Source organism: Dipodomys spectabilis, unplaced genomic scaffold, assembly GCF_019054845.1.
Source record: "Dipodomys spectabilis isolate Male_0828 unplaced genomic scaffold, ASM1905484v1 ptg000018l, whole genome shotgun sequence".
Classification (NCBI taxonomy): Eukaryota; Metazoa; Chordata; class Mammalia; order Rodentia; family Heteromyidae; genus Dipodomys; species Dipodomys spectabilis.
This window is the reverse complement of record NW_024870695.1, coordinates 5,374,349-5,398,695: the sequence shown is the minus strand read 5'-3', so window position 1 is coordinate 5,398,695 and position 24,347 is coordinate 5,374,349. Positions and strand designations below refer to the sequence as shown.

The 24,347-nt window shown below is 49.0% G+C and overlaps 1 protein-coding gene across 1 annotated transcript in view; it reads left to right on the top strand.

The window, feature by feature from the left end:
* Wnt9b (Wnt family member 9B) overlaps positions 1-23,849 on the top strand; it is a 31,660-nt gene extending 7,811 nt beyond the window's left edge. Inside the window, exons 2-5 of the mRNA XM_042674128.1 lie at positions 8,443-8,699; positions 10,344-10,609; positions 11,983-13,145; positions 23,840-23,849. Coding sequence (XP_042530062.1) covers positions 8,443-8,699; positions 10,344-10,609; positions 11,983-12,456 — 997 coding nt within the window. The 3' untranslated portion in view covers positions 12,457-13,145; positions 23,840-23,849. The remainder of the gene's footprint in view (positions 1-8,442; positions 8,700-10,343; positions 10,610-11,982; positions 13,146-23,839) is intronic.
* Positions 23,850-24,347: the final 498 nt, after the last annotated feature.

The window sequence follows — 24,347 nt, the reverse complement described above, 5'->3', positions numbered from 1 at the left end:
AGCCATGGCTCCACCAAGGAGTTACAGATAACTTGAGAAATTGTCCAGCCTTGAAGAGGCTAGTAGTACTATATCCAAATAAAGTGGGAAAAGACATAGAAAGAGGATGGTTGGTGAGCAAGGTAGAGGTGAATAAGCAACATTATCTCTAAGCTATTTAGAGGTAAATAAGCAACATCATCTCTAAGCTGTATAGGGTCTCAGGACTAGCTTTCCTAGTCTCTCTCTCTCTCTCTCTCTCTCTCTCTCTCTCTCTCTCTCTCTCTCTCTCTCTCTCTCTCTCTATCTATTTTGGTCGGTCATGGGGCTTGAACTCTGAGCCTGAGCGCTGTCCCTCAGCTCTTCAGCTCAAGGCTAGCTCGCTACCACTTGAGCTACACTGGTGGTTATTGGAGATAAGAGTTTCACAAACTTTCCTGCCCAGGCTGGCTTTGAACCATGATCCTCAGATCTCAGCCTCCTGAGTAGCTAGGATTTACAGGCATGAGCCACGGCACCTGGCTATTCTTTGTATTTTGTATTTTAATTGTGTGTGTGTGTGTGTGTGTGTGTGTGTGTGTGTGTGTGTGTGTGTGTGTGTGTTGGTGTACTAGAGCTTGAAATTCAGAACCTAGGCACTGTCCCTCAGCTTTGTCACTCAAGACTGAAGTTCTACCACTTGTACCACTTCTGGATTTTTGGCAGCTAACTGCAGATGAGTTTCACAGACTTTCCTGCTTGGACTGGCTTCGAACATGGATCCTTAGATTTCAGCCTCCTGAATAGCTAGGATTACAGGTGTGAACCACTTGTGCCTGGCCATTCAATGTTTTAAAAGGCACTCTAGGTAGGGGGTATGGCATGAAGAAAGGCACAGAGGGTGGGCTGAATTAGACATGGCAGGAGGACAAGGTAGAGACTGGGTTGAAGAGACAGGTCCTCTTCTTGAGCTGTGAGTCCAGATGATCTAAGGTGGAAATTCATTCTGATTCTGTTCTGGAGGGATCCACTCTATTCCCAAGGGATCTTCTCTCGGTTTCATTCCTCCCTGGGTATCCTGGACTACTCTGGCCCTCAGGAGTACTCAAGGTGGTTCCCTGGTTGGCTGGGAGGTTCCTGCTTTGTGTGGAAGTCTGTGAGCTATCCTTGGGACTTACAAGAGGACAAGTAGCTTCTGTGGTCCAAGACTTCTTTTCCCAGAGCCTGTCAACTCTGGGATGGTTTGTATCCCTGAGTGAGTGTACACAGGGTGGGGGTTGGCTCCTCCCGGGGGAAAGGGGACCAGAGCCCAGGAGCACTTGGAGTCTGCTAAGCTAATGAGCTGGTAAACTTGCCATGGTTAAGTGACTTGGCTATAGTCACCAGACCAGGAGCTAGGACCCCATGGTTGGGGCAGAGCCAAGTGTGTGTGTGTGTGTGTGTGTGTGTGTGTGTGTGTGTGTGTGTGTGTCTGTGTGTGTCTGTGTGTGTCTGTGTGTGTCTGTGTGTGTCTGTGTCTGTGTGTCTGTGTCTGTGTGTGTGTGTGTCTGTGTCTGTGTGTGTGTGTGTTGAGGGGGGACATATTCCTCATTGGGAGATATAGTCCTTTCTCTACAATGCCCACCCGTGTCCCTGAAGCTGCCTTTCTCCTGACTCAGGACTAGGTCTGTGAACCCAAGAAGCTGGGAAGGCTTTTCTTAAGCGAGTCTAGCCCCTGCCTTTTCTCTGATGCTCACTACAGTGAGCTCCTTTTCCTGTCCCCCTCTTCCTGATCCACCCCTTTGGCCTTCCCTCTGTCCTGCAGATTAGGTTCTCAGGCACTGGTATTGTGTTAGACTCTCACACGTTTATATGGATAGACAGGCCACTGCATTTGTGACTTCTGGCAGAAAGGAGATTGAGTCCAACTAGGAGGAAAGTAACCTTTAAAACAGAGGTTCTTCCTCTTCCTTCTCGGGGTCCCACCTCCAGGACTGTGCAGGGAGCTCCTAGGAATCTCAACCAGTTTCCTTCCCTTCAACTCCACCTGTCCTGGATTCCCACCACCTACCACCTGAGACATTTGTCATGGCAGTCGCTGATTTTGCTTTCCTGCTGTGTTATGTTGAGATGTGAAAGTAGAGACTGCCAGGCTAGGTAGAAAGAGGAAAACCAGGGCACATCCCAGCCCTGCTACTATCACAGTGGACAAAAGGTCTTCCATGAACTCTCTGGGCACCAAGGACCTGTCCATTTGGCAAACTTCTTGTCTTCCTGCCCTCTCCACAGCACAACAGCTTTTACATGTAGACCTGTAGACCAGGCGTTCCTGCAGGGAAGGGCTCTGTATAATGACCCTAGGGGTGTCCATTTGCACCCAGCCAAGGACCTGGGAAAAGCTCATAAGCCAGACTTACAAAGGCAAGGAATCTTTCTGCTCTGGACAAACTGACTTTGGGGACCTTCTGTGGCCACTGTACCGGCTGAGCCATACATGCCAGGGACAGAAGGCTTCCTCTCCAAGCTTTAGCCTGAGCCTGAGCAGAGGCAGAGAGGCAGAAGGAAAGGAGGGAGGGGAAGTGTTTCCTGCACAGATGCTGAAATCCTGAGATTGTTGAGATGCAGAGCATGCTGGCTGTGTGGCTGGCTGCCCACTCAGCTCAAGCAATGTCTCCCTAATGCCATCCTCAGTGGGCAGCCTGGGCAAGACAGGAAGTAGAGACAAAGCCCACAGCTGGGCCAGACTCTTTTCTGCAGAACTAGATGGGATAGGGGATGGCGTCTGGGTGGATGCCAGAGGAGGGGGTGGGCAGATTCCATCTCTAGGGTGGAGTCCTGGAGGTCAGGAGCTGAAAGGAGGGAGTTAGGGAACAGGCAGGTAGGAAGTAGTGAGAGATCTCATGTCTGTGGGTGGACCAGTCTGGAGGCTGATAGTGAATAAAGACATGAATGGGCGAGGGAGAGGGTGGGAGGAGGGGAATGGAGAAGTTGGCAGAAAGGTAGGAAACAGCAACTGCCAACTTGGCCAGGCTGTGCCCTGAGTATGTCTTCTTGGAGCAGGCCTGAGGTGACACTGAATCTCTCAGAGGAGAATGGGATAGAAAGATGGAGAAGCTAGGGTAAGCCTGGTACCCCTCAGTGTAATAAGGGGAGGGGAGAGACAGCTGGATGGGGAGACTGGCCAGTGGCTGGGAACTTTCCCTGGAACGGCCCCCTGCTGGGGAGAGGTGGGAGTGGAGCATGGAAGGAACAGGTTGGGGTGGGGGTGTGAGGGGATGTAAGGTATAGGGGCTCCGTGAGGGCCAGGGAGGTGGGCTGAGATGCTTGAGATGAAAGCACAAAGGGAGCATTGACCATGCAAATGGCCCTGCAGCGGAAGCCAGTTATCATGAGCATCTAATGGGGTTTTGCAGGGCTGAGGCCAAGGCCCCAGGCAGCTCAGGCTTTCCTGGTTCCCAGGCAGCTGCCTTCAGTTGGCATGAGCTCTGGTGCCAGTCCTAGCTCCTGACCCACTGGTCATAAGTCCAGACACACTAGCATTATTGGGTGCCCCAGTTACTACCCACCTTGTCGAATGCTACCTGCCCATCCACATCCTGGCACAGCCTCTACTGAGACTGTCAGGCCTCTGGAGCAGAAACAAAGGCTGGGGCAGGGTTGGAAGAACAGCCTGGAGGAAGGTGGTGGAGGGATTCCATGGTAATGAGAAAGCTCTACACCTGCGAGTCTTCCCCCAGAGAGCCTGGAGCATGCCTATGTCAGAGCTGAACACTTATTCCTGCTCCAGGCCTCTGACATAGGTAGGACAGAATTGGCAGGGGCCAGCTTGTCACCTAGAAGGTGCTGGGAGCTCAGCTACTAGTTTTTCTTCAGGAAGGCAGGCCCTTCACAGCTTTTCTCTTTCCCCTACTCCTAAAAGAGCTTGGAGGGATCCTGAATCCAACCAAGTTCCCTCCAGACTGTCAACTTCTGGAGGCAGGACCATGTCCTTGAACCCAGCACAGGCCATCAACCTGACTTAAGTTAGATCTGTGGATGAGGACAGTATGGGAGGGAGAGGGGGAAGGAAGAGCCGGCAGTAGACAGAAGGGATCTGGGGGTGAGGGTCTTGGAGAAGCCTCATCTGCTCTGTTTAGTTCCTGGTCACTAGTAAAGCTGGCTGCAGTGTGGCTGGGAGTATCTGACCACAGGGCAGTGTCTTCCCAAGAGCCCCATTCTGTGTGGATTCCTGAGACTAACAGAACTCACTTGAACTTCTCCAGTTGTCTGTCTTACCTCTCTAACCCCCTGGGGCTCAGCTGACATGTAGGTGATCAGGATTTTGATAAGGTTGGGATTCTTAGGCCTGGCATGTAACAGCTCGAGTTTTCTTCCAGGGGAGGGGACTCCACACAATAGCCAATGAGTGAGCTGGAACCTGAAATGCCCAGAATTCTTCTGGGATCCAGGAAGACCCTTCTCTGGTAGATGAGAAAGGTGTATTGAAGAGAATTCTTTAGCACCATTTACGGAAATGGGTTGAGTAATTTTCTTTTCAATTCACTGTCATGGTACTATTTCTACAAAGGGAATATGATCTAAAACTGCAACATAGAGAAAACATATAAAAGACGTACTGGATCCTGGAAGTCCTCCCAGGCTCTTTCCAGGCTCTGTGGAGACCCCCTCCCCCAAGACAGTGCCAGGAAACCTTCTTTGAGAGCAGCTCTGCACAGATCAGGGCCCAGTGCGGCCTGAGGCTTCTGTGCGGTTGGCTGCCTTTTCTGACCATTAATCACGACTAAGTGTCATTACCACTAATAAAATTAACTGGCTTTATATTAGACTCCTGAAGCCATCAATCTCAAGGTCTATTACATTAAATTAAAAAAAAACAAGTGCCGTTGATGAGTGGAAGGGTGTTTACAAAGCCTGCCTCACAAGCGCAGCTTAGGGAATTCTGGTACTCAATTCTTTCTTCCATTCAATTTCTCTTGATGCTTTTGGCTAATTAAAAAAAAAATTGTTTTGAAGAAAGAGTCTCACCATGTAGCCCAGGCAGGCCTGGAACTTGTGGTAGTCCCGTGTCAGCCTTGAGTGCTAAGATCACAGGCGCACACTACCATGTCTACCTCTGACTAATTCTTTTTCTCAGCTTTCTCTATTTGCCTTCTGTGTGTTACAGGACCACTTTCTCAAAGCAAAAAAGGGAGAGAATGAAACTGCTAGGTCTCTTCATTCAAATTCCAAAAATCCCAGAGAAAGGACTAATTGGCCTTGGTTGGTTCATATGATTATCATTGATCCAATCAGCAGACTGATATATAATGGTCAACAGAGACCATATAACAACCTTGTAGGTAGAAGAAATGGTTGAGCTTAGGTGCCCACAATAGTAATTCAAAAGGCTCAGTAGTAGATATCCAAAAAATGGTAGGTATACTAGTATATATCACATAACACATAATATGTATAACATAACACATAATAAATATAGTAATGCATTATGTTATATAATATGATATATAATATGGCTATAATTATAGTATTATGATTGGAATTTGAGGCAGGCCTTGAAGAATTTTTAGTCCATTAGCCAAAATTCTCATCACTCTTTGCTCTTCTCTGCTAATCAATTTCTGCAATGGAGGCCCTACTTTCTAAGACACAGGAATCATTTGAACCACAGTTGTCCCTCACACCAGGGCTTCTGGGCTGCTGCCCCTTTTCTCCCTGTTGCCCCCAGACCACCCTCTATGCTGAAAGCCAGTGGAAGTGAGGTCTCCTCCAGCTGTTGGCTGACCTCAGGTTCTGTTCTGGACCTGCCAAGGGTCAAGCTCTGAGGGTTTCCTGCCAGGCTGCAGGGAGGGGTTTGGGTGTAGGCCTGGTGGACTGGAAATTTACCCATTTGCCCCCAGATTAATGATTAACCGGCCCCTGCCCTCACCCTGTCTGGGAGGGAAGCCCAGGGCCAGGCTGGGCCAGGGGGAGCCGATAGCATCTGTCTCTGCTCTGAGGTTTCAGAGATATGCTCCACGCTGGGTTGGCCGCACCTGATGGATTTGGAATCTATGGGGCCCCTGAGGCCTGGCCAGGGCCTACACCCTCCAGTGAGGCTTCCTACTCCCCAGACAGACGGTGAGTGTGGCATCCAGCCAAATGTCTGGATGAGGCAGGTGACTCCTAATAGCGGAACAGTGCCCTTAGCTCAGTGGGATGAGGGCCTCTCTGACCACTCAGGGTGGTAGAGTGCTAGCCTTGAGCAAAAAAAAGCTCAGGGATCAGGACCAAAGCCCTGAGTTCAAGCCCCAGGGCCAGCACAGAAAAACAAATAGCAACAACAAAAAACCCTCCAATTCCCCATCACAACACTCCGGTAAAAAGGTAGGGCATCTTACAGAGGGAGAGACACTTGGAAAACTCTAGCCAGCTGAATGCAAGCCTGCCTAGCCAGTTACTATGGTTTATACCTTATTTTTTTCTTTCAATGATCCCTTTTCATTTTAGCTTATTTTCCAACTCATGTCTCACTTTTTTTCCAGGTAGGTAAGGACCCATAATCCTACCAATGCCTACAATATAGCTGGGATCATAGGCACATATCAACCAAGCCCAGCCATTAGTTGAGATGAGGTCTTTCTAACTTTTGGCCTAGGCTAGCCTTGAGCCATGATCCTCCAAGTCTCCACCTCCCCGGTAACCAGGATTATAGGAATAAACCATGGTGCCCAGATGTGGCTTGTACTATTCATGTAACCCTTACAGCAACCCTGGGAGGAAGGGATGGAGGCAGGATCTATATGTATCTCTATTGTTTCATAGAGGAAAAAAACAAACCTTCATAGATTACCCAGCTAGGAAGTGGCTGCATCAGGTTTACAATATGGCAGGCTGACTCCAGGATCTATATCTATGACTATGGATACAGAATAAAAGTCTAGGATTCACCTTATCTTCATCCCACCATCTGTCAGCCTGCCTGCCTGCCTGCCGGCTGTCTTTCTTTTCTTTTCTTTTCTTTTTTTTTACATTTTTTTATGTTAGTTTTTTTTTTAAATTTAATTTAATTTTATTTGAGAACATACTGTACAGAGGGGTTACAATTACATGGGCAGGATAATGCATACATTTCTTACCAAGCATTGCAGCCTCCTCCTTTGTTTACCCTTCACCTCCCTTCCCTGTCTTTCTTTTCTTTTTCTTTCCTTCTTTCCTTCCTTCCTTCCTTCCTTCTTTCCTTCTTTCTTTCTTTCTTTCTTTCTTTCTTTCTTTCTTTCTTTCTTTCTTTCTTTCTTTCTTTCTTTCTCTTCCTTCCTTCCTTCCTTTCTTCTTTCTTCCTTCCTTCCTCCTTCCTTCCTTCCTTCCTTCCTTGCTTCCTTCCTTGCTTCCTCCCAAGCATCTATTTGTACCAGGCACCAAAAAAGCCACATGGTTGATGATCTATGTGGGATTTTGGAAACAAGCTAAGTTGGCATGAGCAAGGCAATGGGCATAAGCAATGATATAAAACCAGGAAGGAAAGAATCCAGCCTTTGGCTAGGTGTTTGCTCTACATCTGTACCCCCTTGTGCTCATCTCAAAGTGGTGACTTTCCCTTTCAGGCAGTGAGTGACAATATTTCTCAAAATTTTCCAACTTTTGATCATCCCTAATTTTTTTTGTTATTTTTTGCTGGTCATGGGGCTTGAATACTGGGCCTGGGCACTGTCCCTCAGCTCTTCAGCTCAAGGCTAGCACCCTACCACCTGAGCCACAGTGCCTCTTCTGGCTTTTTTCTGCTTATGTGGTGCTGAGGAATCAAACCCAGGGCCTCATGCATACAAGGCAAGTACTACCACTGAGCCAACTTCCCAGCCCTGATCCTCCCTATTAAATGTTAAAACCATACAGATTTCCAGGCCCTACTCCAGAGCAATAGAATCAGAATTTCCAAGTATGAATCTTTTGAATCTTCTTTTTATTTGCTTGTTTTGTTTTTATGCTGCTACTAAAGCTTAAACTCTGGGCCCCATGCTATGGCTTAGCTTTTGTGCTCTTTATTTTTGTTTGTTTGTTTTTTTTGGGTCCGGTCATGGGGCCTGAATTCTGGGCCTGGGCGCTGTCCCTCAGCTCTTCAGCTCAAGGCTAGCGCTCTACCACTTGAGCCACAGTGCCACTTCCGGCTTTTTTCTTTTTGCTTATGTGATGCTGAGGAATTGAACCCAGGGTCTCTGGCATGCAAGGCAAGCGCTCTACCACTGAGCCACCTTCCCAGTCCCTGTGCTTTTTATTTTTAATGAACTATCTCAAATGGCCTTTCTAATTGAGCATGTCTGGGAAATCGGGTAGACAAGAACATACACTAGCATCTAGAAAACAGGTTTGAGGTTCTGCATCCATCCTATTTCAAGAACCTTAGTATCTGGAAAATGGAGACACAATCCTTGTCCCACAAAAGAATAATGAGTAAAGTGCCTGGCATGTCCCAACCTTTGCCCTCCCATCATGGCCTCCAAGGCTCACCAGCACCTCTCTCTCTTTCTCCAGTCTGACTGGGCGAGAGGTCCTGACACCCTTCCCAGGCCTGGGCACTGCGGTGGCCCCAGCACAGGGTGGTGCCCACCTGAAGCAGTGTGACCTGCTGAAGCTCTCCCGTCGCCAGAAGCAGCTCTGCCGCAGGGAGCCTGGCCTGGCTGAGACCCTGCGGGATGCTGCCCACCTGGGCCTGCTGGAGTGCCAGTTCCAGTTCCGGCAGGAGCGCTGGAACTGCAGCCTGGAGGGGAGGACCAGCCTGCTCAAGAGAGGTGGGAAGGACTGAGAGGGAGGAGGGAGGAAGGGAGAGTGATGAGAGGAGGGGGGGACTGTGAAGGAGACTGAGCGGGGGGGTGGGGGTGGGGGTGGGGCGGGGTTATGTCCTAGATACACTTCCTTGGCAAGCTGGGCACAGCTCTGAGTGAGAAGAGCCCCAGGAAGTTATTGAGGGTCTGTTGAAGACCAATGGTGACCCAACCTAAGGCAGAGGAGCAAGAAAGATACAAGAGAGGGAAAGACACAAGACCATTCCTGAAGGATCCCACAGACAAGACAGGTGGCTTCTAACCACCTCCCTAGGCTTCCTCCACAAGTGAACATGTAATATGTAAAAACGTGTGGATGGAGGCAGTTCATAACTGACCCAAATGCTTGAGGTAAAAATCTTCCCTTGTGCATTCGTTCTTCTGTCTCTTTGTTCATCAAAAGAGGCCTCATTATCATTTCCCCCCTTCCCTTCCATCTTGACTCTGCCTCCTCCTTCCTCATCCCCCATGCCCACCCTTCCATCTACGAGTGTCTCTGGATGCTCACAGTGAGTCAGGTTCTGTGCTAGATGCTGGAGTGACAGACAGACTCATCCTTCCTTGGAAAGCACACCTTCTGGAAGCAAGAAGTCTTCCTGATACTCCATTGCTGAGGAGACAGGACTCTGGGACTTTTAACAGAAATACAGAGCCTCTGATCTCCGTGGATTCTTCCATGGAGGGGACTGGGGCAGAGCTAGTGTCTTTTTTCCCTCTCTTTGGGGGGTCAGTAGCCATCCAGGCACACTGAAGGCCAGGAGGAGACCAGGTTTGGACTGGCCACCAATAGTGAAGACACATCTGTGGTCATGGTAGTGGGTGTGATGTTTGGGCTGAGGCAAGTTATCCAGGAGAGCCAAGGCCATTCTGTTATGGGGTCAACTCCACAATGGATGGCAGATAATGATATTGGAGAGATATCAGGTAGTTCTAGGAAGCCCACAGGGCAAGATCTCAGGGGCACAGGGCCTGACAAATGGTTTGGTCCCATTTGTTGCATATGCACTCAGAATCAATATGGCTGCTTAGCCCCTCTTCAGGTATCCAAGTCTCTTCTGTTCACATTGTAGCATTTTGAGCTAGTTCTGGAGTCCTGTGGCTCCTGTCCTGCTGCCCTCTGGGGATCTAGTACTCACTCCATAATGGGATTTGGACATTCCTTTTATTGTCTTTTACAGTCAGTTGTGGGACTTGAACTCTGGGCCTGGATACTGTCCCTGAGTTTTCTCTCCCCCACCCCCAAGACTAGTGATCTACCACACTTAGAGCCACAGTGCCACTTTTAATTTTCTGGTGGTCAATTGGAGATAAGAGTCTCATGGGCTTTTTCAACGTGGGCTGACTTCAAATCATGATCTTCATATCTCAGCCTTCTGAATAGCTAGGATTATAGGAATGAGCCACCAGTGCCTGACTTGGAAATTCCATTTTAATGGCAACATTCAGCCTGAAACCAAGTGGCATGTGATACTCACTCAAAGCCTGTGTCCTGGAGTTCATACTTTCCCAACCTTCCCACACCAGTACCCCCTTCACCTCCTCCAGCCCTCAGAGGACAGTAGGCCACCACGGATCTCTTCTTTCCTGCTGATGTCTGGGTGACCCACACAGGTTTCAAGGAGACAGCCTTCCTGTATGCAATATCCTCAGCCGCGCTCACTCATGCGCTGGCCCGGGCCTGCAGTGCTGGGCGCATGGAACGCTGCACCTGTGATGACTCCCCGGGCCTGGAGAGTCGACAAGCTTGGCAGTGGGGAGTGTGTGGTGACAACCTCAAGTACAGCACCAAGTTCCTGAGCAACTTCCTGGGGCCTAAGAGAGGAAGCAAGGACCTGCGGGCTCGGGCTGATGCCCACAATACCCATGTGGGTATCAAGGTGAGCACATTCCTGGCTTCCCAAAGTGTGGCCCCAGGCAGGGTGCAGAGCTAAGGAGCAAGCTCTATGACAGGCCAGCATTTTGGCGCGCGCGCGCACACACACACACACACACACAGATGAACTTTACTCCTTCAATTGATGTTCTCTGAATATCTGTTCTGGACCATCACCAAGTACTAGGACTAGAGTAGAACTCGTAGAAGGGTCTATGTGTCATCAATAACTAGGCAGTGATGGCACCAAGCCTTAGTGAAGCAGGGATTTGTTTGGAGAGGGGTCTCCTTCTAAGGCCAAAGCCAACATTGCTCAACAACTCTGATGTAATGTATATTCTCCCTCCCCAATTAATGGGCAGAAGATGGAGGAGGCACAGAGAGGAGAGAGACTAACTGGGTGCCAGTGTGACTCATGCTTACCATCCTAGTTACTCAGGAGGCTGAGATGTGAGGATTGTGGTTAAAAGCCCAAGTAGGCAAATCTGAGTCTGTCATTGACCAACAAAAAGCTGGAACTAGAGACATAGTTCAAGTGGTAGAGTACCAGCCATGAATAGGAAAAGCTGAGCAAAAGTGCAAGGCCCTGAGTTCATTCCCAGTATTGGCCCGTTTGCGCACGTGCGTGCGCATGCACGCACGCACACACACACACACACACACACACATACACACACACACACACACACACACACACACAGGAAAGATAGGGAGAAGGGGATCAGGGAAACTTAGAGTATGGTATGAGAATGGAGGGCAGTGGGTCTCTTGGTCTATTTGGATGAGAAGGCAGGAAAGGCTTTAAGACTTTTTTTCCCCCCTGGTCCTGGGGATTGAACTTGGGGCCTGGATCTATCCCTGAGCTTCTTTGGCTCAAGCTCTACCACTTGAGCCACAGCACCACTTCTGGCTTTTTCTGAGTAGTTTACTGGAGATAAGAGTCTCACAGACTTTCCTGTCAGGGCTGGCTTTGAACCATGATCCTCAGATTTCAGACTTCTGAGTAGTTTAGGATTACAGGTGTGAACCACCAGTGCCTAGCATAAGCTCTAAGTCTTTATGAAACCGAATCCTGTGTTCTGAGTCCTCATCCTTTGGTTGAGTAAAGCAGGGCTGCTGTGTTCCGTCATGCAGCTTGTATGCTCTACTAGAACTCTTGATCAAGGGAGAAGGTATGACTGGGACCTGGTTCACGCTTCCTGCACCATTCTGCCAGCACTACATAGAGAAAACAGAGCCTTTTACTAGCTAGCACAAAGGCACATTGTGGGAAAACTTGAGTCTAGTCTCCTCATTCTCCCTAACAATTTACCAGGGTTGACTCACTGTGACAGGCTTGGGTTACTGAGCAGGCCTCCACCTTGCCTCTCTTTCCAGGCCGTGAAGAGTGGCCTCAGGACCACCTGTAAGTGCCACGGCGTGTCTGGCTCCTGTGCTGTGCGTACCTGTTGGAAGCAACTCTCCCCATTCCGAGAGACAGGCCAGGTGTTGAAGCTACGCTATGACTCTGCCGTCAAGGTGTCCAGTGCCACCAACGAGGCCTTAGGCCGCCTGGAGGTATGGGCACCTGCCAAGCTGAGTGGCCCCACCAAGGGCCTGACACCCCGATCTGGGGACTTGGTCTACATGGAGGACTCCCCCAGCTTCTGTCGGCCCAGCAAGTACTCTCCAGGCACGGCAGGCCGAGTGTGCTCCCGGGAGGCCAGCTGTAGCAGCCTGTGCTGCGGACGGGGCTATGACACCCAGAGCCGCCTGGTGGTCTTCTCCTGCCACTGCCAGGTGCAGTGGTGCTGCTATGTGGAGTGCCAGCAGTGTGCCCAACAGGAGCTCGTGTATACCTGTAAGCGCTAAGCTGCTGCTGCTGAGCCTGTGGCACTGCCAGGACTCCCAAGGCCCCTCCAGGGAGGCACACAGAATACAAGAACACACTGGCCTGCGCTGCTCACCACCCCTCCCTTTACAGACCCTTGCCAGCCTTCTGCTTCCCTCCATGCTTGGCGGCAGAGAGAAGCAAAGCCCTGCTTGGAGTCTCAGGGTCCTTGACCTTGTTGAGGATATGGAGTGGGAGGGTAGACTGGGGAAGGGATGTGTAAGGAAAATAAGGGAGACAGAGAAGAGAGCAGGGGTGAGGTTGGCTGAGCAATGGAGGATGTCCTGCCATCTCCATTTCTAGGATTGTCTGGAGCTGGAAGAAAGCAGAGGAAGGATGCAGGGCAGCTGGGGCAGGTGTCCATCTAGGAAGGGTCAGTCCAGTCCTTTGGGCCTACCCAGAGGGTGGTGAGCTCTGAGTGCCATTTGCCTGCACTCCTCTGGTAGTTTTACACTGCTGAAGATGGTGGCAGGAGCTGGTTGTGCAGAGCAAGGAAAGTTTTCTGAGCTTGGCTGGACCCAAGTCAGATGCAGGCCCAGGAGCCCTGTGTCTTAGCTTTGACTTTTCCAGTTTGCCTTAATTAGGCACCCTTATTGTCTCCAGGACCATCCTGCCCTGATCATTATAGAACCCAATACAGATAAGATGGGTGAGTGAGCCAGTCCCCAAGGTGGGCCTCAGATAGTGCATCTGAGAAGAGGCAGGGAGTCATAAAGACCTGTAATGGCAGCCTAGAGGAGGATGGGACAGTGCCCTGGTATCAGGCAGGGGTGCGGCAAGCTCAGTGTTTCTCCTTGCTCTGGAATATATTCTGCCAATTCCTGGTGGCTGGGGTCCTCCTGGCTAAAGTCCCCATACCTGCTGGTTACAGTGACATAGGAGAGCTGTTAGCTCATGAGCTATGATTCTGGTTATACATTTGCCCTCACAGTTGCTTATCTAACTCAGGTTTTGCCCTGGCTGAGACTTTGCCATGCCTGGCTCCTTAATGGCCTCCTTCATTTACAATTCAATGTACAAATGTATTTACCTGAGGAATGGAAGTATTTTTGCTAATTTCTTGGCTCTTATGGCCATATCCAGTGCCCTCTTACCAAGGCCCTGTTCAGAAGGAGAGAAAGCTGTGTACATGTCCAGGCATGCACAGATGCGCACACCACCCAGCCAGGCGCAGGCTTCCCACAGCGCGGATCACATCTTCCGTGGCCAGGACGAAGACCTCACTGGGGTCACTCTGTGGGAGGCCATGTTCTTCCCCAGAGCAGGATTTGAGGCCAGCCAGGAGGAAATGACCTCCTTTGGGAAGTCCTTGGCCTCTTGGTGGCCTTGCCACACCCTCTTGTAAGCTTCCTTCCTCCCTGGATGCAAAGTTGCTGTCCCTCTGCTAAACCAAGAAACTTTGGAATCAGCCAGTACTCAGCACCTTTGTGGATGCCAGGGCTGAAGCCATTAGCAGCCACAGGAGGGCCTGTGGCTCAGGGGAGGCCAAGGTTGCTAGAAGGATCTTCAGTGGCAGGGAAGCCACAGGTGACCTGAGATACCTCACTGGAATGACAGACATCACAGATAAATGATGTCATGGATCTCAGAAGCCGACCTACAGCTTGACAAGAGGAGAAAAAGAGTTGGGAGTTGGTTTTCTATGCATTCTTATTTTCACTTCATAGAGACTTTTGTCCTCTGCTTGTCTTCTGAGTCTTGTTCCCCTGTGACACCCTACTCTGCTCAGCTCCAGTTCAGCCCTGGGCAGAAGACAGCAAAGGCCCCACAGGCCAGAAGAGGAGTTTGGGAGCAATATCATCTATGGCCAACTGGGCAGGGGTACAAGAGGATAAACGACAGGCGTGGAGGACCCAGGTCATGGCTGGCCATTAACACTAGCACCCCAGGTCATTGGCCGAGGACAGGCTCTTAAGGCCCTTGAACTTGTGGTTTCTGCTCGGTCTAGCCCTCTCTTACCCATTTTCCTTTCTCTTCCAGTTACCCCTAAAGATCTACCACAGCCCCACTGGGGCCCCTAGGGATCCAAGTGACTAATCTCTCATTCTGCAGCCTTAGGGAGATGCTCACAGGGTATTTTTTTTCTACCTCACAGATTATAGTTTTTAGGGCAAAAGAAAATAATTTATATAGCTAAGAATATATGGGAAACTATTTATGTTATTTATATGATCTCTTTATTTCATGGGCTGCACATGTGAGACTCCTATGTTTCCAGCCTGACCTGATTAGGGCTTCATGAGCTGGACACCAGGTGGCTGGAAGGGGGTGGGGGAGGAGCTGTAATAAGCTCCTGCACCCCAGGATGGTCTTGTCTTATAGCTGGTGAGCATGTGTCCCTCCCTGGGCTGATCCCTGTTGGATTGGATCTGATCCTTATGACATCACTAGTGATTCTTTGCTCTTCTGGGTCCTGGGCCCCTTCCCTCTGGTCTGCAAAAGTGTTTTGCTCTTAATAATAACCAGAATGAGGATGACCCCACCTGGCATTTGTAAAGCACTTTCCATTTTCAGAAACACTTTTATCTCTTTACTATTTAATCTCCATTGATTTTCTCACTATTCCTGTGAGGGAGATGGGGCCACATTAGGGATCCACCTTCCAAATGGCCCAGCGATGTAGCCTGTGCTCAAAGTCACATGGAAGAGAATCACTCAGTGAAGAAACAAGCACTGCAGGAGCCAACTTTCCCTTAACTTTGGGAGTCAAAGCTTGGGTACCCCCCGGAGCCTAAGAACCCAGAGAAGTGGCTCCTTTCCTTACTGTGTGTAACCCTGGCCTTTCAGCTCCGGGTGGCATGTCCCTATGTCCTACAAAAAGCATCCTAGGTCTCCAAGACTGGAACTTTCCTGAAGGCCTGGAAAGATGAGAACCTCCATGGAAGTCATTTCAGGGGGGCCCTTTTTCACACATTATCTAAGATGATCCAGCTGTACCACTGGGCCCCTCCCAGTCCACAAGTGACTTTGGTTTGCTCTCATTTTTATTTGTCTTTTAAAAATGAATCATTCCCCCACTGTTTTCCTGGATTTTTTTTCCTAGAAAAATCAACTATACTTCCAAACTGGACCCACAGTCAGCCAGTATGAGGGAACCCTACCAGATCAGAGGCATGGATGCTCCCCCAAATGCCCAGTGCTTCCTGTCTTACCCTCCTGCCTGGCCTCTGAGGGCACATAGAAACTGTCCCCTGGTCTAGATGAGCCCAGAGGCCCTGACATCCTCCAAACCCGGCAGACATGATGACCACCCAGACTGTACCAGACCTAGGAATTCTGTCTTGTTTTCCCAAGTTTCTTTTCCCAATATCTGTGAACTTCCAATGCTTTTGACTCCAGGATGATAGTTTAGAATTACAGCAAGCCCACCTGATCTGTAGATATATCACAGGTGGATTTTGACCAAGCTACACACCATGCAGCTCATTTCATGTGGGGAAGCTGTCAGTCAGTCCCACACACATTATTGTCACTTGTGTTTAATTCTGATTATTTGCAGCCAATAACGGTCCCCTTGGAACCACATACCCTTGGATGCTGGGAGTTCACAGTAGAATGGGAGCTTTCAGTCACTGAGGGACATGACATTCACTCAGCCACTCAATGATTATTTAGGGTGAAATGCCAGGGGCCACCTTGGGTTCTAGGATAGAAGAGTTTGTAAGACCAAGTCCCAATCTCATGGGGTTTGACATTCAGGTGGGGGAAGAAAATAAACCAATAAACTATATGCTGTGATTTGTGCTTATTTGTCTTCTCCTTTTTTTTTTTTCTCAATTTACTGCAATAACCCTGCCTGGTGGACACTCCCCTCCTTCATTGGTTAGGGAATGGAGGCTGTAAGATTCAAAGACTCCTGATTGCCAGAAGAAAGTGGTGGGTATCAGGATTTGAACACACAGCTGCTGACCTCTAAAGAATGGGCTCTTTCCTCCCCATATTTCTGTGTCTTCTCAGGTGCAGGGTCAGGTCACTCCATGCTATAGATTCTGAGTAAACTGAGGCAGGATATAATCAAACCCAGTTCACATACACTGAGTCGGGCTAGGTTGAAGCCAGGGTCTCTCCAGGAGCTGCTAAGTGTTTCCAGAGCCCTCACCTTTGGCTGGTGGGATGAGACAAAGTGGGAGCCTTCAAGGCCTCTTGGTCTGCTAGGAAAAACCAGGTCCTTTCTGAGCAAGGACAGCAGAGAGAGCTCACCTCCCAGCCCAGACCTGTCCTGTCCCAGATCTTGACCCCTTCTGTGATCACATTGCCTTATGTGGGATCCCCAAAGAGGCAGGAAGTCCTGAGGGCCCCATATTTCTCCAGTCCTTACAAGTTTCTGTACCCCAGGGCTCCTGAGCCCAGCCTCTAGCCAATTAGGAGCATTGATAGAGTCAGGACCACACACAATGGCAGGCTCTAATTTCTCACCTGACCCTTGCCTGGTAGGCATTGCTATGAAAACAGGCATGGAATAGTTAAGTGATACACTGAAGACTCTATCACTAGCAAGTGGTCTTCGGTGTTCTTTCTACCCTATGCTGCCTTTAGACTCCTCCACCCCTAGCTGAGCCTTCCCTGCTCCTTCCCCCTAAACCGGTTCTAGACAGGCCCTCAGGCCTCTCCACCTTCAGCTGCTGGAAGCTGCCACTCTTCCTAAAGGAGCAGCAGGGCTTGTCGAGACAATCGCTAGGTGGGTTCCTATCCATTCCTCACTCCAAAAAACATCTAGTCGTAGTCTCTCTCTTTCTTCCTTCCTTCCTTCCTTCCTTCCTTCCTTCCTTCCTTCCTTCCTTCCTTCCTTCCTTCCTTCCTTCCTCCCTTCCTCCCTTCCTCCCTCCCTCCTTCCCTTCCTTCTTTTCTTCCTTCCTTCCTCCCTTCCTCCCTCCCTCCTTCCCTTCCTTCTTTTCTTCCTTCCTTCCTTCCTTTCTTCCCTTTTTTCTTTTCTTTCTTCTTTTCTTTCTTCTCTTTCTTCCTTCCTTCCTCTCTCTCTCTCTTTCTCTCTCTTCCCCATATTTACTTTGTTGAACTATTTATGGGACATTGCTTTATCATGGGTCTCCTCAGAACAAGAATCTTCTACCACAGAATAAGGCTGTCACTACATGCAGTGGAAGGAAGTAGACCAGGACTTTTATGAAGAGCAAGCCTGGCTCATGATTTCAAGAGGGAAAATTTCTTCCCTTTGACGCTGACAAGATATCAGCACTGTCCATGTTCAGACTTCTCCAACTATTTCCATAAATGTCCTTTAGAACCTCTTCTCCCTGCCTCAGGATCGCCTCAGCACTCAGGAACTATTCCTTACTCCGGAGCAGACTCCAGCATGGTGTGCATTCTTGGCATTGATTGTTAGAAGAGCTCTGCCATATGTCTTATGAGGCATCTCTTACCTGAGGTTTGTCGATTGCTTCCTCAAAAATCAGGTTCAAGTTAACAACATTTTAGCATGAACCTGCTTGGGTGTCCTTCCTCGTGTGCATTGTCAGGAGCTACAGGATGCAATCTTGGCTCCTGATGGGTGGTTAAATTGGATCACTTGCTTAAGGTGGTTTCAGCTTGATCTTCCCAATGTAGCCAGCTTTTTCCTGTTATGAGTCATGACTCATCTGTGAGTATGCTTGAGACTGTGGGACACATTATTGCCTTGCAACCTTTTTACCCAGCTCAGCATCCATGGGTGATTCTTGTCCAAGTGAATGGCCATGTGCTGATTTTCTCATTCCCTCACCCCTGCTATGTGTGAGGTATTTTTTTTTTTAAATAAAGAATAGCTTCCTTTTCATCTCTATCCTTACAACATTAATTTTGCTCTTCATGATCACCCAGTGGGGTAGCTATTTCCATTACCATTATACAGATGAGGAAACTAAGGTTCAGGCCGCTTAAAACATTTGCTGAGCGACAGAGGCAGGATAGGCTGTTCTCCTGCCTGAGTTCTTGCCCACTGCCCTCTTGCATCTTCTCAGATTCTCGAATGACTTCACGCTAAGTGGAAGGTGGGGAATCTACCCTCTTCTAGTGGGGTTCTTGTAGCAAGTGAGGAAGGTACAAGTAGAGAGATCTATTTTGAAATCGTGAGCCATACTTGCTCTCCACTGTACCTGGCCATCCCACCTTGGAGACTCAGTGCCATTGTCTCCTCAAGGCCCAAAGGATTCCCAGCCCTGTCAGCTCAGTGATGTGTAACTGCAGTGATCCCCAGTCCTGGAGTGACTAAGGTCAATTCCTCTGCTCCTCAGATGCCTGAAGGCATATGAAACAATCTCCCCACACACCAAATCTTCAGATGGGAAATATGGCCCCCAGCTCAGTACTGAGCAAGCCTGGTACTAGAAGAAAGGCTTCAAAAGGCCAGAGTAAGGATCTGGGATGGGGAACTCACATTCCGGAAAGAGGTAAGTGGGGTCCTATACCTTCCCCTTCCCCTTCATTTCTCATTCTTTGGTTCCCATCCTCTCCCACTGTCACTAATTGCTTATGTGGTTACAATCACTGACTAGTCACCTACTGTGCACCAGGCATGAGTCAGGACCCTGAAGTATCCTGGTAAAGGGACCTAGGTCCAGCCTTCAGAGAGGTCACAGACAAGGAAAGATATTACTCGTATGCAGAGATGCCACTGTGTGTGTGTCTGTCTGACCTCTCAGGCACTCCTGACCTGGCTATGTCCCTATGTCCCCCTTGTTTAACCAAGAGACCATAGTGTATCTAGTTTCTCACAGAAACTGAACTGCCATACATAAGGCCCCATGATGACGAGTGAGGCTGGGATATAAGTGACTTCTCTGCCTCTGCCCTAGAAGGGTAGGGCTACCTGATCCAAGGCCTAGAAAGGCAAGGGACATCAGGGAGGTGCAAAGTTTAGCATGACTGCTCTCTCCATCCTCCTCCTCTCTCCTCCCTGCATATTTGTAGAGCACAGTCCAGCTGCCTTTTGGGTGTCTTCCCCCACCCCTGCTCTCATCTCTCCCGAGTCCCCCAGGGGCTGTGGGGCCCACATTCCTTCCTGGCTCTCTCAGACCCATTAGTCTGTTTATGCTGGAACTAAGGAGAGTGGAGCCGGACCCCCCACCTGCCACCATCCCCCTCTACCCACCCCACCCCTCCTCCATAGACAGTGGTCAGAGGCGAGGTGAAGTCTGGTCAGAGCCATGGCAGACCTGACCCGGGTGTCCAAATTCCTGCCCCACTGTCTGAACAAGTCCAGGGCAGTCAAGGGCCTGAGGGGCAACAGTAGTCCCCCCCCCTCCTGCTACCCCCCTTTCCATGCAGCCCCTCCTGCAGCTGACAGCCTCTAATCTCAGCTGTCTTCATGCAGCCAGCCCTCGGAGCCCGGGGTCACCTGACGCCGACACATTTTAATTCACAAGCTGATTTCTGCTTGTTGGGAACATGTCATTTCTGAAATTGCTTTCTCTGCCCAGAGGCAGGAGTTGTCAGAGCTGCACAGGTGTGGCAGTAGTGCCGCCCTCACCCTACCCCCACCCCCAAGTTCAGGAAGGATTAAGGGGTGTGGGGGGGCACACAGGAGATCCTCAAGCTCAGCTTCTCATGTTTCCCCAAGGACTGGGGAGGCCAGGGATGGGGAATGGCCCTAACTTTCTTTTCTGGCCCAAAGATAGGGAACTAACGTTCATAAATGAAGGTGCTGATACTACTACTTGCTTTGGACAATAGCAACAGTAAGTTGCTTTGAGAATGTTCTACATAGGTGCCAGGCATCCCCCTAAAGAGCCTTTCTTACATATCATTATATGTAAATCTTATGACAACCCTCCCAGTGTGTGTCATCCCTACCTTTCTGCTGAGAAAATGGAGACTCAGAAAGGTTAGATTGCTTACTTAAGGTCTCACAGAAAGTATATATGTGGCAGATATTGGACTCAACCCAGTGAGGGCAGCAGTTATACTGGGACTGGTTGTATGGGAAGAGATGGGCCAGAGAACAGAGAAGGACCAGGGACTGGCTGCTTCTATATTTGCTTTCATGTCTTGGCTTAAGGATCACCAGTGAAATTTGCCTCCCTCCATAACATCCTCACCCCTACAACTTATCAAATAGTTATTTTTTTCCTTTTTTTAATGTTTCCTTGTCATTTCGCCTATACTTCCGTTAACAATTTTCTCCTGATAATGACATCCTTTGTCTTGTTGGATGAATGAACATGGATAGAAAGACAAATGCATACACAAATCTGTGAGTCTTGCTCTCCACATGGCCCCTACCCACATCCTCTTCCTCAGCAGTGTCCAGAAAAGAAGGCTTTTCCTCTTGTGGCTGACGCCTTTTCTATCCTTGACTTACTGCTGGCTTCTTTCTATCCACACTCCCTTTCCTTCCCCTCATTTGGTCTTACCTCCTTTCTGCAGCTACCCAGACTTCCTTAGCTGCCTTAACCATCAAGAGTAACACTACACAAAAACCTTAGCCTAGGACACCTACAAGACAGAATTAACTGACCCTGCTGGAAAGCAGCCCTCTGAGCCCCTGGTGGAGATGGCACATGGGTGAATATACCCTGTCCTTGATGGTACCCCTCTTTCTACTCCACCAGCTTCCCCAGGGTGAACTTCTCCCTGCTCCTCAGCTCTTCAGAGGACTCATAGCCGCATGGACTTGTTCCTTGGCATGTGCCAGAGCTCTAGGAATATGGGAAACACCAGGGGGGCCTTTGGGGCCCTTTAGCATGACTCAAATTGTCTCTGTTCACCTGATGGGCAATTTTCTGCTGCAGGAAGATCAATATCCCTAATGATTCCTCAGAGAGCACAACTACAATAATCAATGTCCAAATCTTAGAACCCTCTGTTTTGAGAATCCCATCAGGAGTTGACTTCATCTAGGTACTGAGGTGTCTCCTTTGAAATCAAGACCTCTGTACTGGGACCACCTCATCCTGGCAGAAGGGTGTTATCTATCTCCTCTCTCTACCTTCTTAGAAGAGAGTAGAAGTCAAGTCTTAACCCACAGCTCCATCATAGCCTCCATGGGCACCAGCCATTAGAAGAGGTCATGGACTCCAGAACCTGTTAGCTAAATAAACTTTGATCCTTGAAAGACTGAATGAGATTTCTGATCTCTGGCTTCTAAAAGGCTAAGTAAAATCTATGACCTTGGTCTTGTGTTCCCTGCCCACTTCTTCCTGGCTTTCACCCAGCCCCAGCATCAATAGTGTGCAGTGACTCAGGAGAGCTGTATTTTCCTCTCTTAGATACTGAAATCAAGGGCTCTACACAGCTCTTCCTTTTCCTCCCTACAGCCCCCAAACCCTTCTTTATCCTAAAAGTGTTCATTGCATTTCATTGACTCCTGAGAAGGCCCTTTGTCTTTGACCTTGAGATAGCTCAAGAAGGCTTCTATGAACAGTTAACCCCCAAGCATTGCCATATGGAGTTGATTTCTCCCTCTGTCCCTCCCTCACTCCCTCCCTCCCTCCCTTCCTTTCTTCCTTCCTTCCTTCCTTCTTTTAAGCAATACTGGAGTTAAAACTCAGGACCTTGAGCTTGCTAGGCAGGTACTCTATTGAAGTCATACCTCTAACCCTTTTTTTGTTTTAGTTTTTTTTTTTCAGACAAGATTTAGTACTTTTTTCCTGGGGCTGATATCAGACTGCAATAGTCTCTTAGTAGCTGTGCCTGTTAGTAGCTGGAATTACAGATGTATACCACCATACTTTGCCTGGGCTGGCCTTGAACCATGAATCTTCACACACCCTCCTCCATGGGTTAGAATTATTTTCTCTGTGTGCATGTGTGCGGGTCATTGAGCTACATTCCCAGCCATGAATTAACATTCTTTGTCAATTTGTCAGGACTCTCAATGTCTTGATTGCTAGGCCATGTAGGAAAAGGGGATGATACCTCCATCAGGAGATTATATGTGGTAGTACAAATACTTTGAACAGTGCCTGACACATCGTCCACTGTCAACAAGCACAGTGGCTGTTCTTATTGCCACCATTGCTGTGATCCTCCTGGCAGCCCCTCTCATGCCACCACTCCAACTCTGCCTCATTTTCAAGTCTTCATCCCTTGTCCCTCCTCCACCACTGTTCCTATCCCCCCCCCCTCCAATCTTGCTGCTCCTGCAGCCCTTCGCTGGCTAATAATGCTGCTGTCAGTTCAGATTAGAGCCCATTACTTTCCTTCATCTCAGCTTAACATTTTTGTGGTTTCCCGTCTCTGCCTAAAGTGCTCCACGAGAGGCAGAGGCTACACAACTGGAGGTGCCTCTGGAGGAAGAATGTGAGCCTGTGAGTTTCCTGGTGGGCTTCCCCCAGATTCCTGCTGATAAGAGTGGGGAGCTGCATTGGGGTACATCCATTGTCAGCCATCAAGTGCCAAATCCCTGAGATGAGAAAGCAAGAGTTCTTGGAAGCTCAATATCATTGCTGCCAATAGACAGGTTGGCATCCAGAAACAGATAACACCCATAGGGGACAGGACTGTGGTCATTCAATCTAAAAGGAATCTCAGGGGGTAGAATTCTGCCACTGGGAGATTCCTAGCAAAGCCAATGAGCCCAATCCTTGAACTGGTCTGTCCTTTGCTAACTCTCCTCTCTCTCTCTCTCTCTCTCTCTCTCTCTCTCTCTCTCTCTCTCTCTCTCTCTCTCTCTCAGATAGTGTTGTCCATAGAGAAGGGACTTTCTCAGATCTTTCCACAGGCTTACCTTTTTTTGTTTTTGTTTTTTTTTTTGTCGGTTGTGGGGACTGAACTCTGGGCCTGGGCATTGTCCCTCAGCTCTTCACCTCAAAGCTAGAGCTCTACCACTTGAGCCACAGTTCCACTTCAGGTTCTTTTCTGTTTATGTGGTGCTAGGTATTGAACCCAGGGCCTCATGCATGTGAGTGCCCTACCACTGAGCCATCTTCCCAGCCCCGCCTTTTTGTTTTCAATTTTAATTTTTTTGTCAGTAGTTGGGCTTGCACTCAGGGTCTGGTTGCTGTCTCTGAGCTTTTATACTCAAGATTAGCCTTCTACCATTTCCACCTTTTCTTTTTCTGCTGGTCCTGGAGCTTGAACTCAGGGCCTGAGCACTGTCCTTGAGCCTCTCTGTGCTCAAGGCAAGCGCTCTACCACTTGAGTCACAGGGCCACTTCTGGTTTTTTCTGCTTATGTGAGACTAAGGAATCGAACCCAAGACTTCATTCTGGCTAGGCAAGCACTCTACTACTAAGTCACATTCCCAGCCCCCACTGTACCACTTTGAGCCACAGTTCCACTTCTGGTTTTCTAGTGGTTATTGGAGATAAGAGTCTCACAGAATTTCCTGCCTGGGCTGGCTTTGAACCATAATCCTCAGATCTTAGCCTCCTGAGTAGCTAAGATTACAAGTGTGAGCCACCAGGGCCCAGCAAGGCTTGCCTTCTTTAGATCTGAGGTTTGAGAATCAATTCAGCTGTGGCTCTCTCCATGGGGACAGGTGGTAGCCTTCATGTTTTGAGTGTCTTTGTGGAGGTGGAAATGTCTTGAGGGACACCCTCATCATGACAGAAACAATGAAGACCAGCTTTGTTGGATTAGCACGGCGGCCAGTCTAGATGTTACAGTCCTATAGTCTGCAGGTAGCACTTGGAATCCCCAATAGCCACTGGTGTTTTGGTTGCCCCAGTAACTCAAGACCAACCTCCATCAGTGCACTATAAGTTCCACTATCTGATCATCCATACAACTAACCCTCATGTAATGAACCACCTAGAATATCTGAACACTGCTGGGTTACAATGGCATCTTAAATCACTCGGACTCAACTGACCAAAGCTCATGACCCCAGTTCCTTGAACTCAGTACATTAGGTATAAAGGTGAGCATAAAGCTATAGCCCAATCTTTAAAAAACAACATACAGACTCCTAGAACGAAGCACTTCTCAGTGTGATTGA